This window comes from Bombyx mandarina, chromosome A1 (assembly GCF_030267445.1).
Source record: "Bombyx mandarina strain Sakado chromosome A1, ASM3026744v2".
Taxonomy (NCBI): domain Eukaryota; kingdom Metazoa; phylum Arthropoda; class Insecta; order Lepidoptera; family Bombycidae; genus Bombyx; species Bombyx mandarina.
In genome coordinates, this window is record NC_143234.1 from 23,078,463 (window position 1) to 23,095,968 (window position 17,506).

Here is a 17,506-nt window from a genome sequence, read left to right on the forward strand (position 1 = left end):
CAGCAAAACAAGATACATGTAATAAAGCCTACACATCGAATCTTCCAGATTCATTGGCATTGACGGTAAAGGAAAATGTACATACAGCAAATGAACTTGCGAAACCAAAAAAATATGGGATGAAATCGATAAATTCCACAGCAGAAGGGCGGTCGGGGACATGCATTAAAGCCTCTTAACTAATTCATATTCGCTAACTTAAAATGAAATACAATTAAATATTCGACAACTACTCACGGACACATTCAATGCGCACGTTCATACAAAAGTCTAAAACGCAAATTCCATGCTAGAAATTCAATCTAAATTTACTGACATAAGTATCCTACTGTTTACATCCTAAATTTAGAAGATATAGATACATACGACAAAACAGATTAATATAAAGTTCCTAAGTAACAAACACAAGTTTTACTGCGTCAACAACGATTGTAACATCATTCATCGGCATGACTTGTGACCGTTGGGTTTGACCTTACCTTCATCGATGGTGAATCTAATTCGTTTATTGTAGAATTGTTCTCGTCAACAACAATCATGGCGTATTCCACATCATCCCCGTTGTGTTCTAAAAGAAAACGCAATGTTATTTTTTAAAATATTCCTGTCAAAAATACTGGCAACATCGATGAAGCTAGCTCGATAAAGCAGATAGTTTTTGCTATAAAGAAGGTTTTTTTTTTCTATTTAATAACTATTAATAAATTTAGTACTGACATTCCGGACTTTAGTTTTCGTACAATATATAAGATTACAAAGTAAATATATCTATTTATTGCAGAAATCCGAAACAATTAGGTACACTAAAAACTACTTATTTCAAAATTTGGAGTCATGCTGCTCTCAAAATCTAAGTTTTAAAATTTATGACGCAACCGAATTCGAAAGAACACAAAATACAAGCGGTGCCTTAGCAGTGGTGTGTTTTTGTTTTGTTTAGATATCTACAGGAATCAGAGGAGGAAAGATTTGGAATGGTTCGAAAGTCTTCAGGAGACCGAGACTTAATTCGATGATAGTATTTTTTGACAAGATGGTGTTAGGAAACAACACTATAGCGTCCGCCTTACAAATGAATTGCTTTTTGAAGAAAAGTGTTGAGACTGTAATGTAATCTTTGTGGTCTCAACTCTGTGGTATAATAACCGGCAAACTTCTTGAGCATTTGTTGACGTAGTGGGGGTAAGTTTGCGCATGGTACACTCACGTGCAAAAACATTATTTACTCTGCGTCATAATGCTATTAAATTATTAAAATCAACATATGTATTTATTTATATATTTATTAGAACATCAACAAAACATATACGTTAATAATTGTAATAATTTAATCTTGGGGTAAAATAGATATTCCTTCTATTAAGTCAAAACTAGAGCTGTTGCCAGGTCTTGGTTCAGTTGAAGCGAAGCTGGTATTTGTAAATTTTTTTTCGTTATCATAATCTTGACCATCATCATCATCACTGTTTTCATCACCCGAGTCGCTATCATCGTGATGAGTCGACATAGGGCTCATCGGCGTAGTTTACAACTCGGTCGATTCGGTCTTCTTTTTTGTCTATAATTAATTATTTTTTGAAGATATTCGATTCGTAGTAATCGAATGTTACTCTATTCATTTACCAGCTTCCGATTATTTTCTGTTCTTTTTTTCCATCTGAAGCCTAGCTCTTTCATAATTCGTCGTAAGCTTCATTCCGAGCCATTAAAATTTATATCTTCTTTAAATTTTTCGAAACCTTTCTACGGTACGGAGTTTCGCTGCTTGTTATGTAGTTATTATGATTACATCTTTTTATTACAGATTGAACGAAACTATCCATTCCGGTAACTTTCTTCTTCCCTGATCTTTTCTTACCCGGAGTCCGAAACACGGCGAGCAAGCCAGAGCCTTTAGCTTCGTTAATAATGCACCTAACAGTACTCACTGATGTTTTTGTTGCTTCCGAAGTCTGTTTTAATTTTTCCATATCATTCTTCCCCTGTTTTATAAAGAAGCAATATACGTCGTACACAAATTTTCTACCCTTTCTTTTAAGTACTACACCAGTTTGTCACGGCATAGTGTATGTTTTATAAAAAATCAATAAACACTCAACAAATAGCAATGGCAACAAAGTCCACAAGCAATTATAACAAACAACTTAACGATTAATAACGATAGACTTTCCACTGTACGCAAGCGTACTTTTGGGAGCAAGCGGAATGAGGGCGCGGTGCGGGACGCAAGGTTCGACTGATCTACCAATAACGCGCTCGATACGATTTCCCCTGCCGTCGCGCCTCACCCTCACCACCAAAGTGATCTAAAATTCGGTTCTGCGCAGTCAAGGTCATTTACTCAAGAAGTTTGCCGATTACTATACGTTAGAGCATGTTAGCAGGGTCTAGTGCAGTGTTTCTCAACCTTTTTTTACCATGCCCCATTGTAATATTTCTAAAATTTTTATGCTCCCCATACATAGAGTTTAACATAAAAAAATGATTTGTTCAGATAACATTCAATGATAGGTTTTAGGAAGAAAACACTATGAAATTGTTATTAAAATACAGAAAGTAATATTTCAAAACATCAAATAAAAAACTGAAATTCAAATTCAAAATAATTTTAACACAGATTATCTATATTAATTTTGTGGGATTGCCCCCTTATTTATCAAATGGCCCCCTTGTGGGGCGTGGGCCCCGCTTTGGGAAACAGCGGTCTAGTGTGAAAAATGTTTAAACAAGTTTCGGTCTCCAATAGCAGGATCTTTTTCTTATTGGATGCGGGCGTGTTGTCACAGAGTCCCGGTGCGATGCGAACGCTTCGTCCAGGCCTTGTTACCTGCGTGTGTGCGGTGGTAACTAGCGATGCGTGAGTGTGCGTGCGTGTTATTGTTAACGTGTTGGCTGCAGTCGAGCTTGCAGTGCGAGTGTGGATGTCGGTGAGCGGGATGCCCACCCGGCAGGAACTGTGGGTAGACGTGGTGCGACCACTGGGGGAACAGAGGCCTAGACCCTGGGGTTATAGGGCGAAGTCCAAGAAAAGTGCCCAGAAGAGGCCGGATTTTGAAGGAAAATTCGTATGTGTCAGTCAGTAAGGGATAGAGAGAAAGCGTAAATGTTTTTTTTGAAAGTGCGGTTTCATTTAAGCATATTGGTACCAGGATATCATAAACGAACAGAGGTAGGTATATATGTCAAAATTTGTTAATGTGTGCGAGGCGCAAGTGTAGTACGATGTTCGGATCAATGAATTTGATCAGGTTTTACCAGTGTCCAATTCGTGACGCGTATATCAAGCGGCGTGAAAAAAAGGAGAAACGACACAATTCAGATATACAGATGTATCACATCACCTGCGATGTACCGTCACGCTCGTAATGTCATTGACGCCCCTACTCGAACAAATTATTCAAGAATTTATAGTGTTTTGCTTAAATACGACTTTAACATTACTAAGTGACTGTACATTCAAAAAAACATGTATTTAAAATATTTTCGTACAGCTAAACAATTGATATAACGATTTATATGTTTTCAAAAACTAGTGCATACAAGCATACGAAGAAGCCGAACTCAAATGACATCTCGAGGTAAACATTTATGAACAAAATTTCTTTTTTATACTAATTAATCATTGTCATTAAATTACTTCCAACGTCTTAGTTCTTCATCTCAGTCGTCCAACACCACGAAAACCGTAATGTACATATAAGAAACGTCAGAAATAATTTAACTAAAATATTAAACGCGAATTCAAACCGTTTCATTGGTTTTAATGATGGCTACGACTCGCGAATGCCGAAGAAAATACTAAAACATTAATACTAATTATCGACAAATCAGACATTTCTATTTGAAAAATAAAATAAATAAATTTGGCTTGGAGTGTAAATAGTGATTTAAAAAATCTAGTTCAATTAAAGTGTATTATGTGCTTCCACTACTATTTATTCTTCAGTAAAATATTCAGAATAATCAGCTAATAATTTTATAAGGTAACATGGTTTTTAAAGTAATCAAATGTAAAAATGATCATAACACTATGCGGGTGTAAAACATTCTAATGTTTCTATTACAATATTTTGGATTGCAAACAAACATGATAATGAAAACTCGAAATATGTAAGGAATCTAAATACTATTACTACATATAATCGATATGAAACTAATTTGTTTCAAATTCGTAATATTAATAAAATAAAAGTAGGTTTTTTTTTTAAAAGATTTAAGCAATTTAGTAACTTCATTATGCACGAAGCAGCCTAAAAACAATTTGTCTGTTAAAATTAGTGTCTCTCTCTTTAGTACAGAACTAGCTTTTGCCCGCGACTCCGTCCGCGTGGAATACTTAATTTGGCATGACGCTAAATTTTACCCGCCTCTCCAGTGGAAGCTCTCAAAAGGGATTAAAACCCCGGTTTTGAAACATTCTTTATTAGTGCTCCGCTTGCATTGGTCTTAGCGTGATGTTATATAGCTTATAGCCTTCCGCAAGAAATGGGCTATCTAACACTGAAAGAATTTTTCAAATCGGACCACTAGTTCCTGAGATTAGCGCGTTCAAACAAACAAATTTTTCAGCTTAAACATATTAGTATAGATGATGACCATATCGCGATATTTATAATGTTAGCTCTCGTTTTAATTTTCCTACCGTGATGCTCGTGGGAGTGGTGCGGCCTTCTGGAACATTCCGGAGGCGCGTGGGCAGGAGGCTCCAGGATGTCGCGGTACTTGGACACCATCAGTACCGAGATGAAATAAACGATGGCAAGCGACAAGAACTGCGCTTGTTTCGTCTCCTCCTGGTGTTTTCGACAATTTATTGGTATTAATGTTCTTAAGACTGTGAAATTGGCGTGATAGATTCTGTCCTGCATCACTTCTAATTATGGAGAATATACGTTTTTTTTCCTACCTATGCTGATAGCCTTGAGAGGCTATTTCAGCTTCACCCTAGCGTTTGTAGGTGAGCTCACGGGGCGCAAACCGGAGTGTTGCTAATACTGACCCTAGCAAGAGCAGTGCTTCGCAGAATCTACCACCGGATCGGAAACGCCACCCACTGAGAAGATCCGGCGAGAAACTTAGTGGGCTGTGTCTATGGGTTAATTCGCTCGTCGCAAGCGACGGATTCGACGAGGACGGTGACCGGTGCTTCTGGTGCCTAAAAGCACCATTAATGGATCGAGAGGATCCGTAATGACGTGCTTTGGGCGACGTCGACTGTTACCATTCGGTCTACAGGATCGGGTATGTAGTTTACAGCGACCACGACAAGAGGGTTCTCATGTCGTGCCGCCGTGCCGCCTTCTCGAAGTGGAATATACGTAAGGAGTACTATCTCAGTGTATTAAAAAGTTTCCGCTGAAAAGGAGCCAATTAAAATGATGCCATTGTAGCAAGTGGAAGGATTTTAAAAATACTTCACTCAGTTCAAAACTGCTATCTATATTCATTACATTTCCACTTCCTACACTAGCGCTATTTCGGTGAGTCTTCAAACAATAACTTTCTGTTTACAGGTAGACACTTTTTCAATTGCTCCCTTATATAAGATGGTGCTCCTTAGCTCTACACTACATACTTCTGATCTATTCTTAATTACATCTCCCTGCGGTAGGTTGCGCGAAAATTTTAATGAATATCCTCTGAGGCAAAAATGATTTTTTTTTTAAATAAAAATCATAATAATTCTACCGAATCATATCAAAGAGATCTTAGCGCCAAAAGTACTTCATGTTTGAACTATTACCATGTCATTTTATTTATGTCATATGTCAATCGCAAAACCAATTTACTTATGTAGGTAGATGCTTTATTTAATTTATGCGCAAAATATAATGACTGTTAGATATGGGTCGTAGCTACTTACAACATCCCTGTAGATAACAGCTCGAAGTCGATTGACGTCCATGTCCTGCAGAAGCCTTTCCGGATCTTTGACGGGGCTGGAGGAGTCGGCAAGACTCGCCACGACGCTCTACACATATCAATTCACTTTGAGACTTTTTTTATCACACCTAGATTAACAAACAGATGATCATGGACACAACGAATTGTGGTACTTAAGTCTTCGAAATTAAATACATAATTACTTCGGGGTACAAAACTTTTGCGTTAATCACATTTCACTTCTTCATATCGAGATATCTATTTCGTTCATAGTAAGAAAAAAAACATGCAAAAAATTGTGTCTTGTTACAATTTTAAGAAAAAAAAAATGGACATATTTACATGCATACATAATGAGTGTGTGTAGCAATTATTAATATTATTACTGTGTGATTATTTTTCATGTTACATTCCGGCTCACTGTGCGCGATATTGGAACAATCTGTGCACCGTGAAAAAATATTAATTACAACTTAATTTACTTGAAAACGCGGTAAATAATTATGCAGATCCACTGAAAATACCAGGATAACATAAACGTCAAGAGGTATTTAAGCGGTAGGAACAAATTTGAAATTTGAATAAAATTCCCGGTCATTTCGTTTACCTTCGGCGAGGGCGAGTCTCCGGCACGTGCAGCCCTGGCGGCCGCGTACCGCTGGCGCTCCTTGCACTCGAGGCAATTGCGCACCGCACACGTGCACACCTACACACACACACACACGCGCGCGTACTAGCGGCTACTGCGTCGAAACGCAGCTACGCTAACACTAGAAAGTACTAGGAGGCTATGAAGTAATAAGAGCATAAAAATAAAATTTACTTCTAAACTTTATTCTAGATATTTTTTAGTATAGAAACATAGTTTCAAAAACTACTTATTGAAATAAACTAATATTTACTTATGACAAAAGGTATGCAATAGTTTCGTTTTAATAGAGAGAAATAATACAGAAAATACAATTAAACGGCTTTCTATATACCTCTATTAGTAAAATAAATTGTTTCAAATCGTCATGTGTTTCTTGAAATATTTTCTAATTGCGACAAATAAATCGGTTGATGTAAAAAAATTACATTTTAGGAATAAAAACTGTCTAATTTAAACGGTAACTATTATAATACTTTAGGTAAAAGAAGAAAAATACTCTTTTATACTCTTCTAAATTTCTGCAAACCTGGTATAGATTACAAAAATCAACAGATAAGAAAAACATTTAATGAATGTTTTTCTAATGCTATTTTTAATTTAAATTGAAAATGGTGAATTGGCTGACTATCATTTTTAATTTATTAAACAATAAGTTCATTATTTTTTTTCATTTAATTTTTTTTCGTTCTTATTTATTTAATTAGGGCCATTTTGGGAGTGGAAGAGTACAAAAGACGATTATCTTTATTTTCGATTGTCTACTCACAAGTCGGAGACACTGCCTCAGGATACCGCCACTGGACATATTCTTCTCAGCCTCCAGCTCGGCAAAGTTAAGGGCGCTTGCGAATATCAAAACGTCCGCCATGCTGACCAGTCGCTGTAGAAAGGTCACAGCCACCTCCACCGGCATACCCTGGGTCGGTTCGATGACATCGAGCTCGTTCTGAAGTATTAGTGGAATTGTCGGTTACCAGAACACATCGTCCAAGCGAGACCTTCAGGTATAAATACGAGTGGAATGGCGTCACAAACTCAGCTGTCAATGAGTTAAGTGTACTTACATTGGGTGACGTGGCCGACGCTAGGAGTGGCAGGAGCCCTCCACAAGCGATGATCAGGTTGTCGGCCAACTGACTGATCAGATGGACGGTGTTCACGACAAAGATGGCGTTCTCGCTGCTATTGACGAAGTCTATGACAGATTTAGTGGAATGACTTCGCCAAACCTGAAAAAAGAACGTGGAGTGGAATGTATAGATATCATCGCGGGAAGCTCTCTCCTGCTCACGTCTGCCGTTGTAGTGAGAGAATGACCTCATATCTCAAGGTGAGTGACCGTATGCTCGTTGTGGTCTATGTTTTGATAATTCATTACAGTCAAAGAAGTAGAATGAAAAATAAATAATTTAAAAAAATTGTTCGGATAACTATCGAAAAGTAACAGGGCATTAGATTCTAGAGGAGATATTCCAAATTACCTGAATATCAGTTTCCAATGAGAATAACACATCCGACAGCAGCCTCTGGTGGATGTAGGACCAGCGGAACTCGGGGATGCGGAACGGGGGCCGAGTGGGTCCCGGGGAGAACATGGGTCTGGAGCATTTCGATGGACGTTTCGATTCTGAAATTTAATTCAAAATTAAAACTAAATAAAATTGTACAAACCGTAATTCGTTACAAACTGTACTGTTCTAAAGTTAATCTCCATGAAATAACTTCACGCGTTTAAAAATCATTATAATTTATATGAAAACTGTGCTGTACTCACCAAAATGATTAGAGTCCACTTGTGTACTAGTGGACGCACTTCGAGGCCTTTTGGGTGATGATGAAGTGTTGGTACCGTGCGAGGCCACACCCTCACCTCTAGCACTATCCTGCTTACTCTCGCTGTCTTCGGGTAAACTGACCCGTCTTTTTTCTCTCTCACCCTCTCTACCTCTATCTTCATCGGATTCTTGTTCTTTCTTGTTCGCTAAAGATATGTTTTCACTGATAGTCGAGATTGGTGGAATTTCCGTCGTTTTCTGTGGCTCTGGTTCTTCAGTATCGGCATTTTCAATTTCAATGTTCATATTTTCTTCTGGAATCTTTTCGGATTCTGCAACCTCAGGTTTTTCAGCGTCCTCTTCTCTGGGACTAACCAAGAATTCACCGTCTAGTGGCAAAACGTTCCCTTCGTGAGGATGATCCGAGGGTAACACCCTTTGCGGGCTATTCTCTTCGGTAGGTTCAGTATTCTCAGCGCCCTTAGCCAATGCAGATTCTACAATATCCATAACGATTTCATTAGCTATAGACTCAGCAGCTTGTTTCTCGCTAACGATTTCTTCAATTTCTTGATCGAAGTCATCTCGACCGTTTGGCGTGTTACCTTCGGATTGCAATCCGCCGGATATCGCACCAGAGTCGGTGTCGTCGTCAGCTTTCAGCCTCACGGTCTCCAGCGCCACACTGAGCACGTCATTCACAATGTTTACAGCGACGTGCCTCGGATCGTCGATACCGTCTGTTGGTTCATCTAAGACTTCAACTTTTTCCTCAACTTCCTTTGGGCTGGTGGCTTCGCTGGGGGTTAAGTATAGTTCGGATGGATCTGAAAGCTCAGATTCTCTCTCAGTCACGATATTTAAGTCCGCTACTCTCTCGGGACTAGCAGTTTCACTCACAGACAAACTAGACGGTATTCCCTCACTCTTATCTGTGTTGTCATCTTTAGATACGGTGTCGCCTACATCTCTGACTGGAATATAATCTAAACTTCCTTGTCGGTTGAGTTTTTCGGGTTTCTCTAACGTCCCTAATCCGGATTCAGTGCCCATAATGGTATCTTCGCTTATAATAGATTCTACTAATTCGTTACTGGACTGTACAGCAGGGTTGAAGATTGTCTGTTCATTCTCAGACTCAGCTTCATCGATTGCATGTTCGACTTCAGAGTCGCGGATCACAGCATCACAACCATCCGCAGAGGGCACTGCGACATCAACAGTTTTAACGGGACTATGCACTTTACACACTTCACTATAAACGACTTGTGTAGTCCGATCGGATTCTTCCTCACTTTTATCACTTTCTACTTTAACTGTGGTACAGTTGCACGATTCGACTTCTCGCAACGAGAGCCCTTTTCCGATTTCGGTCTGCGCGCCGTGATTGAGGACGTTCTGCTTCCTGATGGACGCGGGAGAGCTGTCCATGCTGTCGTCTGTGTCCGGGATGACGCGTGGGGTGTGCTGGGTGTCGGCGTGCCTGTCCCAGCCGGATATAGTGGAGATGGGTCGCTGTTGTCTCTCGGCTGGATCTGTGATGTTGTCAGCTCGTCTCTGCTCGTAGTGTTCATACATTTGTGCAAACTGTAACTTGAATTCTTCGTACGAAACCTGCCGCAAGAAATACCCGTTGAAAAAACTAACATCCATTTGAAAATAAAATAAAGTAAAATCTACACCGTATTTTAAGTAGGTACTAAAATAAGTTAAGTCTTTCTTTCTTTACCTTTGAATGCACAATGGCTAGTGTGTCCACCCACACTCTCCAGCCTCCGTATTCATGTTTGATGGCGTGATGAAGAAGCATCCGGAACAGCGAGTAGACCATGTCAGAGATTTTCTGTTCCTCGGCGTTCTTTGGGTGGATATAAGCCATCGCTATGAGCCATTCCTGGAATAAGTATTTCATACTATGAACTTTATTTTGTTCTTATACCTGTATTTAAGTACATAGTCTATGAGTTTTTTTCATTAAATATATATTTATTAACTTTACAAGATAATTTGCCGGTTTGTAGAGAACAAAAAATCATAGGGAAACAGTATTTTTTTCGGAATTAAATAACATATGCTCTCGGTACTCGGCAACTTTTCAAACAAATAGTTAAAACTATTTTTACAGTTTTAACCTCCCCATTTATCATCTTCGACGTTTCCCATACTTGGCCTAGTTACGTATAGTATAGTATAATTTTATTACTAAATCAGAGAGTGGTTAGCATAACATTTAAATGTTGACGAATAACGTCTTAGTCGTCCGTCATCACGAAATACCGTATAAATAGTTTTATTTAAGTATCAGACTCGTAAAAACCAAATATGTAACACCATAAGATCTCAAAAGAATTAAATGTGATTTACAATTATATTAAAAATGAATACATATCGCACATACGGTGCGATAACGTCACTTATGCAAATTATGTATTTTTCAGGAGAAACGTTGGAAAATTCAACATCTTATTATATACTTCTTATATAGTTTTGCTAGGCTATAGAAATAAAAAGAACTACAAACTTCTTCAGTAAAAGCAAACATCTCTCTCGTCTCACCAATAACTATTAAAAAATGTATTTTCTCATACTCAGTTCAGTGTTCACAAAAATTGCATAAGTGACTTTAGAGTACCGTATGTGCGATCTGTAGTTAGTTATATCTTCATGTTCGTGGGTGATTCCTGAGGAGCCGCGCCCGGTACCCATCTCGTCGTTATTCGGCACAACAAAACGTCAACAATGCGAAATATGACACGTGTAAACATGTCATATTTGTCGCATCGTCGTACGTCTGGTTAGCCGCGCCGATCGCATCCATTGTTCAGGTTGCAATTCAAGATTCCATCTTCTCTGTTTTCTTGTTAAGCTATAGTGTGTGATTAGTTGTCGTATGTGACAATTGTAATGGGTAGGCGACGGTTTGACAGTGTTTGGGATTGCTGATGTCCATGAGTGCAGGCAACCACTTATGCGGAATTTACATTACGAAAATAGTGTCATGCATGTTGAACTCAGTTTCACGTAAGTAGTTCCGATATAGGTATGCGAAATTAATTTCGTAAAAAAATTTGTGTTGCGAAATCCACAATAGCGCAGTAACCATGGCGCCATCAGCATCAAAGCTATATTTTTCTATATTCAATGTAGCTATAGAAATGCTTATATGTATAAACTTTAAAAAAGACTATAAAAAAAAAGACGTTGGTAGATTCGAGGATGGCAATAAGGCATTTAGGTGCAACGAAGTTAGTCTCTGAATTAGAAGATCCTGAGAGCTATAAAAACTATTTTCGAATGAGTGAAGATAACTTAATTTTTTTACTGTAGGTGTTTCGAGTCTAGAGACACTCTTATCGTTGACCTGAGAGCGAAGCCGCTTTCGCGACAATAGATCGCGTTGCGTCTACACTATGAAATTAGTTGCATGACACTAATTTCACCAAAAAATCGCGCAGGGCACGAAACTTATTTGCATTCATGAAATTAATGCATGCATTACGAAAATATCAAATTACACGTGAAACTGTTGGTAAAACTAATGTCACGAAATTAATTTCATGACACTAATTTCGTAATGTAAATTCGCCCTTACAATCAGATAGGCTGTGAGCTTGTTTGTCTGCAATGGTCATTAGAAATCCTAATCACTACATAGTATAAAACAAAGTCGCTTTCTCTGTCCCTATATCCCTATGTATGCTTAAATCTTTAAAACTACGCAACGGATTTTGATGCGGTTTTTTTTAATAGATAGAGTGATTGAAGAGGAAGGTTTATATTATAATAACATTCATTAAATAGTGGAGCATTCAATAATAAATTAGTTTCCGAAGCGAACAATGATTCATTAGCAAAGAAGAATATGATAATAAATGTAAATTTAAGATCGTCCACCAGGAGCTCATAAGCTAAGAGAGGTGTGTCCGCACCTGCCACACGGACATCTGCAGCACGGTGCGTCGGTTCTCGCGGTTGTTGCTGCACAGCAGGGTCATGTCCGACAGGAACAGCTTCTTCACTTCCAGCAGCTGTTCCGTTTGCTTCGACTGCCTTATCAGCGTGGCCACCACCTTCAGGATCACTGCAAGCGAAAATATATGCCTTATACTTTAAGGTTTACTGGTGGTAGGACCTCTTGTGAGTCCGCACGGGTAGATACCACCACGATGCCTATTTCTGCCGTGAAGCAGTAATGCGTTTTGGTTTGAAGGGTGGGGCAGCCGTTGTAACTACTGAGATCTTACATCCTATATATCAAGGTGGGTGGCGCATTAACGTTGTAGATGTCTATGGCCTCCAGTAACCACTTAACACCAGGTCGTCCACCCATCTAAGCAATAAAAAAATATAAAAAAATAACCACACAATTCTTCAAATCAAATCAAATCAAATCAAAACAAAATTTATTCAACATAAAACAAAGTACATACTTGTTGAACATCAAAAAAACTACCGCCAATTCACAAAAACCAGCCTCCGTCCTGAGAAGAACTGGCAAGAAACTCAGCGGGATGTCTTTTTTTTTTAAATATTAGATATATTTTTTTAATATTAGTTTTTTTTTTAAATCATTTTTACATGAGTATTATAACGTAACAATTATTACAATATTGAAATGCCCAGAGCGAGCAACTCATTCCCACTTTGTGCAATCTTCTAGATAATCATTGACTTTATAGTAAGCTTTATTGCACAGGTGTTCTTTAATATTTGTATATTCCCATCGTTATTCGTGCAGTCAATCAAAAGATGCTCACTAGGATTTTCGAGTCTGAAGTGTGGCTGCGGCTCCGGGTGGCTGGTGTACAGTATCTGCTGCCCGACGTGCTCCGTGAGGAGTTCGTACAGGGCGTTGTAGACGGGCAGGGCCAGTCCCTCGCCGCTCGCCCCCAGTCTGGTCGCCAGCAACGTGTACAGGTTGTGTGGCGACATTACGTCGTATTTGCGTCTGCGAACAATTCGAGATGAAGCAGTTTTAGGCGTCAAATTATATTTGACTATAGTTTCTTTTGCCCGCGACTTTGTCCGCGTGGAATAGTTACTTTGGCGTAACGCTAAAGTTTACCCGCCTCTTCATTTACGTAGAAAGTGAAAATATTTTTGAATAATAGCAGTAGTCAGCAGTTCCTGAGATTAGCGCGTTAAAACAAACTCCTCAGATTTATAATAACTGAAGCCCTCGCTTTGTTACTTCAGTAATCATGAAAATAAGAAAAAAGAAATAGTACTTAACAGTTCAGGTAAATTCTGCTAAATTGTTACTGATCGAGTGTAAATCTATGTTTTATTTTGCATGGTTACAATATTTTTTATTTAGTTAGTTTATGTGGAATCAAAGTCTTTTTGGAGGGCGTTCGTGAGTATGTATTTAGTATGTGTTCCCTCCAAAAGAAGGGTAGTTTTGTTTGCGGGATTTGCACATCGTTCGATCAGTTCAGATATTCGTTATGAGAGTTCTCAACTTACTTGTGCGTGCTTCTGCTCAGAAAGAAACCGAGAAGTTTTAGCGCCTGTAACCTTATTAATTGACTTTCTGACGCCAACAGCTTGAATATTGTCCTTATTCCGCCCTGGAAACATCGAGAACACGTTTCAAAATAAACTAAAAAAACGTTCTAATGAGTCTAATGGTAATTTCGCTAAGCCCCTTCAAATAAATTATTCTGAATTTTCATCTCCTTCATTGTTCCTTGAAAGTCCTGCGACCGTACGCACCTGGTTAATTAATGATCGGTATACTAATTTTACTAAAAAATATACTTCCTAACTGACTAATTTTACTAATAACTAGATTTACATTTTTGTATGTACATGCATGCGACTAGGAGATGTATGGAAATGGTAGTGCAAGGTAGAGGGGGAAGAGGTCGACCGAAGAAGACATTGATGGAGTGTGTGACGATAAGAGAGAGAGAGAGAGAGGAGTGACTGTTGAGATGACGGCTGATAGAAGAGAATGGAAAAGGAAAATTAGCTGTGCCGACCCCACCTAGTGGGATAAGGTGGAGAAAAAGAAGAACTAGGTACATTTTTACCAAAACACATTTGGTTCGATGGTAGTTGATCTTACACAGATATTATTGAAGGTATTAATAAGTGCTTACTTTCGCGTCAAAAGCAGGTACCATAGAGCTGGGGTGCTCGGACATTAATGAGATCAACATCTGCAGAACATCATGCAAGTTTTCATCCTGAAAAATATCATTTTTGTTTTATTCGGTTGAGTGGTTGGCACTTTTGACTACTTGCAGGATAAGGTTTGATTCCCGGTCCGGAATTTTTTCTAGATGAACCGATTTTGATGATTATTTTTTCATTTGGAAGCTAATGCTTCTCATGTGGTCCCTTTTCATTATATTCAATATATTTGATTATTACCATTGTCCAAGATCTGATGAATAGTTTTTGAGTTATCCTTAGTAGAAGTACATGCTTAATTGAATGAATTGGAACATAGAATATATTCTCGTTTTATTTTGATGATATCGGTTAAAATTTTTGTATTAGTAATATAAAATTTAAAGGACTACTTGTTACAGGAAGAGGATAAAAAGGTTTTCCAATTAATTTCAAACATTTTTTAAAGAGTTTTTGTATAATTTAGTATTTTCGTGGCCATTATAGGCAGAATACTGGTCGGTTACTTCATAAAACGCAATTTAATCATATTTTTTACACACCAAATATTATTCCTAATGTCTTGTGATCAGAAAACAGAATTTTTTAAAGGTTTTTTAAAAAAAAAGAAGAGCCAAGTACATTATAAGGCACGAGACACACACGGTCATTTGGCTCCAAACTAGATTTCTCTCAATTTATTCGTCACACGAATGTTTGCCCGATCTGGGAATCAACCCTACAACCCTCGGCTCGGCAAAAGGCGCTAACTACTGCTTTACCAAGTCATATAATATGCTCGTAAATATCATTATTGAAAAGGCATTATTAATTTAACTACTCATTTTTAAATGATTGATGCCTTTTTCATATTTTCATCAAAAATGTACCAAGGGAACATACCTCGTGCATGGTAGTTAGATAGTTGAGTATAGATTGCAGTTCGTCCTCCTTGACGCCGTTCCCGATCATGATCAGTTGTTTCAAAAACAACAAAATGTACGCTCGGATTGTTAATATATCTTTGTGAGCTGGTCGAGGACCATCTGAAATAAGAAAAGCCGTAAAATTTTGCAACGCCAATCATTTCAAATCTGAAAAAAGCAGTATCAAAATTCATATTTACCGAGTCCTTTGGGTGCGATTCCACTTTTGGCTCTCGGGTTCACGACCCAGTAGTAGAACTTCAGTGTGTGAACAGTCTGCAAGACCGTGCTCACTCTCCTGACGCTTCCGTATATGTGGGCGTCAGCGAGGAAATCCGTCGCCAAGTAGCAGTAAAGCCTGGCCTGTACTGCAGCAGGAGTGTGGATCCACAGCGCGGGGTTGAACAATATGTGGTCCAGGAGCTGCCACGTCAGAAAAGTTTGGCAGAAAGACTGCGATTAACATAGACTTTATACTGTTCGATGGTCGATAGCGATATGCTCTCTTGCTCTATGCGATCCTAGTACGTTATATCATATTTATTGAATATATTAAGTAAAATATTAATCTAAGCGGCGATGGATTTATTGGAATTTCATGTTGGAGTCATTTTGAAGCATAAATATCTATTTGTGTGATCTACGGAAAGTGTAAAATTTAACAAAGTGTTTATTGCTTCTAATGTGCCATTTCCTCCGCAATATTTCCACCTAAAAATCTGTTTTGCCTTCGAGTAAATTATACTTGTAAATTGCTAAAACGATAAAGCATTTTGTAATAAAACCAGGGGTTCATAAACAGAGGATTGTAATCGTAAAGAACGAGTGTATATAACAGAGCGTGAAATATGGGGATTAGGGAGACGAACGAATGCTAAAAAGGTTTCACAAAATCCACACGCGACTGCTATAAAATAAATTTGTATTAAAACGTTACGATAATAATGTACTCCACGAAACGAATTTTTATTTGGATCCAGATAGACGGTACTGAGGATTTTATTTTATAATTTATTTAGAGATTAGTTGAAATTTCACGATTTTATTAATGAAGCGATTTAAATAATAATTATGTTTTGTTGGATATAGTGAAAACTTCATAGCATTTTTGGTAAAGTAATACCAGAGCGACATATTTTATTAGGAGGTTTGTTGTAACCGTAGGGTGTGGAACAGTGTTACCAACAAAGTCGTGAAAGCAAGAGGAACATGCGCTAACAACCATCAAATACAATAAACAAAATCAAAATTGTCACGTGCATATTTACATTTGTTTCTTGATCGCCAATTAATATTACCTAAATGTTTTATATAAACACTCTCCAAAAAACTACGGGCATGTTTTGACGATCAACGAAACATTGTAAATGCAAAAACAAATGCAAACGTTAACCAAAAAAATATGCACCACTTGTGTGTAATCAATTTTTGTCGGGTTCAGCATAGCTATCATTCACTACTATTTCAGACCTTATTGAATAACTATAAAGGATATTTTTGCCAAACATGTTTTATTTAAATTAAATATAATATTTATTATAATATTAAATATAATTTCTTTTTAATAAAGGTTTCAGTGGAATTTCAACACAGAATACGGCAATGCAAGAAAAAGGAAAAATAATAAGAGAAAAGAGAAGAAAGATTAATCGTATATCTATCGCGTTTTATCATCGTGGTACTCAAAAAAAAAAAAAAAAGGTTGTAATCTGTATTTATGTTTATTGGCATTTAAGTTTTCAAAATATGTATCTTGATCTGAAAGTATCTTGTTTTCCGCATGTTTTCATTTTGTTTCATTCTACTACTGTGCACCCGTCACGTCATTAAACTATCAGCCACCATTTCGACAATTTTTCTGTACAAATAGGTCCCTGATTTAAGCATTTTGTACTACTGTATAATAACCGGCAAACTTCTTGAGCATTTGTCGACGTAGTGGGGGTAAGTTTGCGCATGGTACACTCACGTGCAAAAACATTACTTACTCTGCGTCATAATGCTATTAAATTATTAAAATCAACATATGTATTTATTTATATATTTATTAGAACATCAACAAAACATATAGGTTAATAATTGTAATAATTTAATCTTGGGGTAAAATAGATATTCCTTCTATTAAGTCAAAACTAGAGCTGTTGCCAGGTCTT

The 17,506-nt window shown here is 37.7% G+C and overlaps 1 protein-coding gene across 22 annotated transcripts in view; it reads right to left on the reverse strand.

The window, feature by feature from the left end:
• Positions 1–17,506, reverse strand: part of rg (A kinase anchor protein rugose) — a 633,801-nt gene that overhangs the window by 292,722 nt on the left and 323,573 nt on the right. For 12 of the 22 annotated variants that reach the window (XM_089739288.1, XM_089739291.1, XM_089739278.1 and 9 more), the window contains 16 exons: positions 15,554–15,806; positions 15,331–15,473; positions 14,415–14,501; positions 13,777–13,880; positions 13,068–13,258; positions 12,240–12,391; positions 10,040–10,204; positions 8,310–9,924; positions 8,017–8,162; positions 7,600–7,764; positions 7,302–7,481; positions 6,491–6,589; positions 5,864–5,971; positions 4,643–4,793; positions 2,828–3,001; positions 480–568 (listed from right to left, as the gene is read on the reverse strand). In XM_089739288.1, coding sequence (XP_089595414.1) covers positions 480–568; positions 2,828–3,001; positions 4,643–4,793; positions 5,864–5,971; positions 6,491–6,589; positions 7,302–7,481; positions 7,600–7,764; positions 8,017–8,162; positions 8,310–9,924; positions 10,040–10,204; positions 12,240–12,391; positions 13,068–13,258; positions 13,777–13,880; positions 14,415–14,501; positions 15,331–15,473; positions 15,554–15,806 — 3,822 coding nt within the window. The remainder of the gene's footprint in view (positions 1–479; positions 569–2,827; positions 3,002–4,642; positions 4,794–5,863; positions 5,972–6,490; positions 6,590–7,301; positions 7,482–7,599; positions 7,765–8,016; positions 8,163–8,309; positions 9,925–10,039; positions 10,205–12,239; positions 12,392–13,067; positions 13,259–13,776; positions 13,881–14,414; positions 14,502–15,330; positions 15,474–15,553; positions 15,807–17,506) is intronic. The other 10 variants (XM_089739290.1, XM_089739286.1, XM_089739289.1 and 7 more) reach the window with 5 other exon arrangements.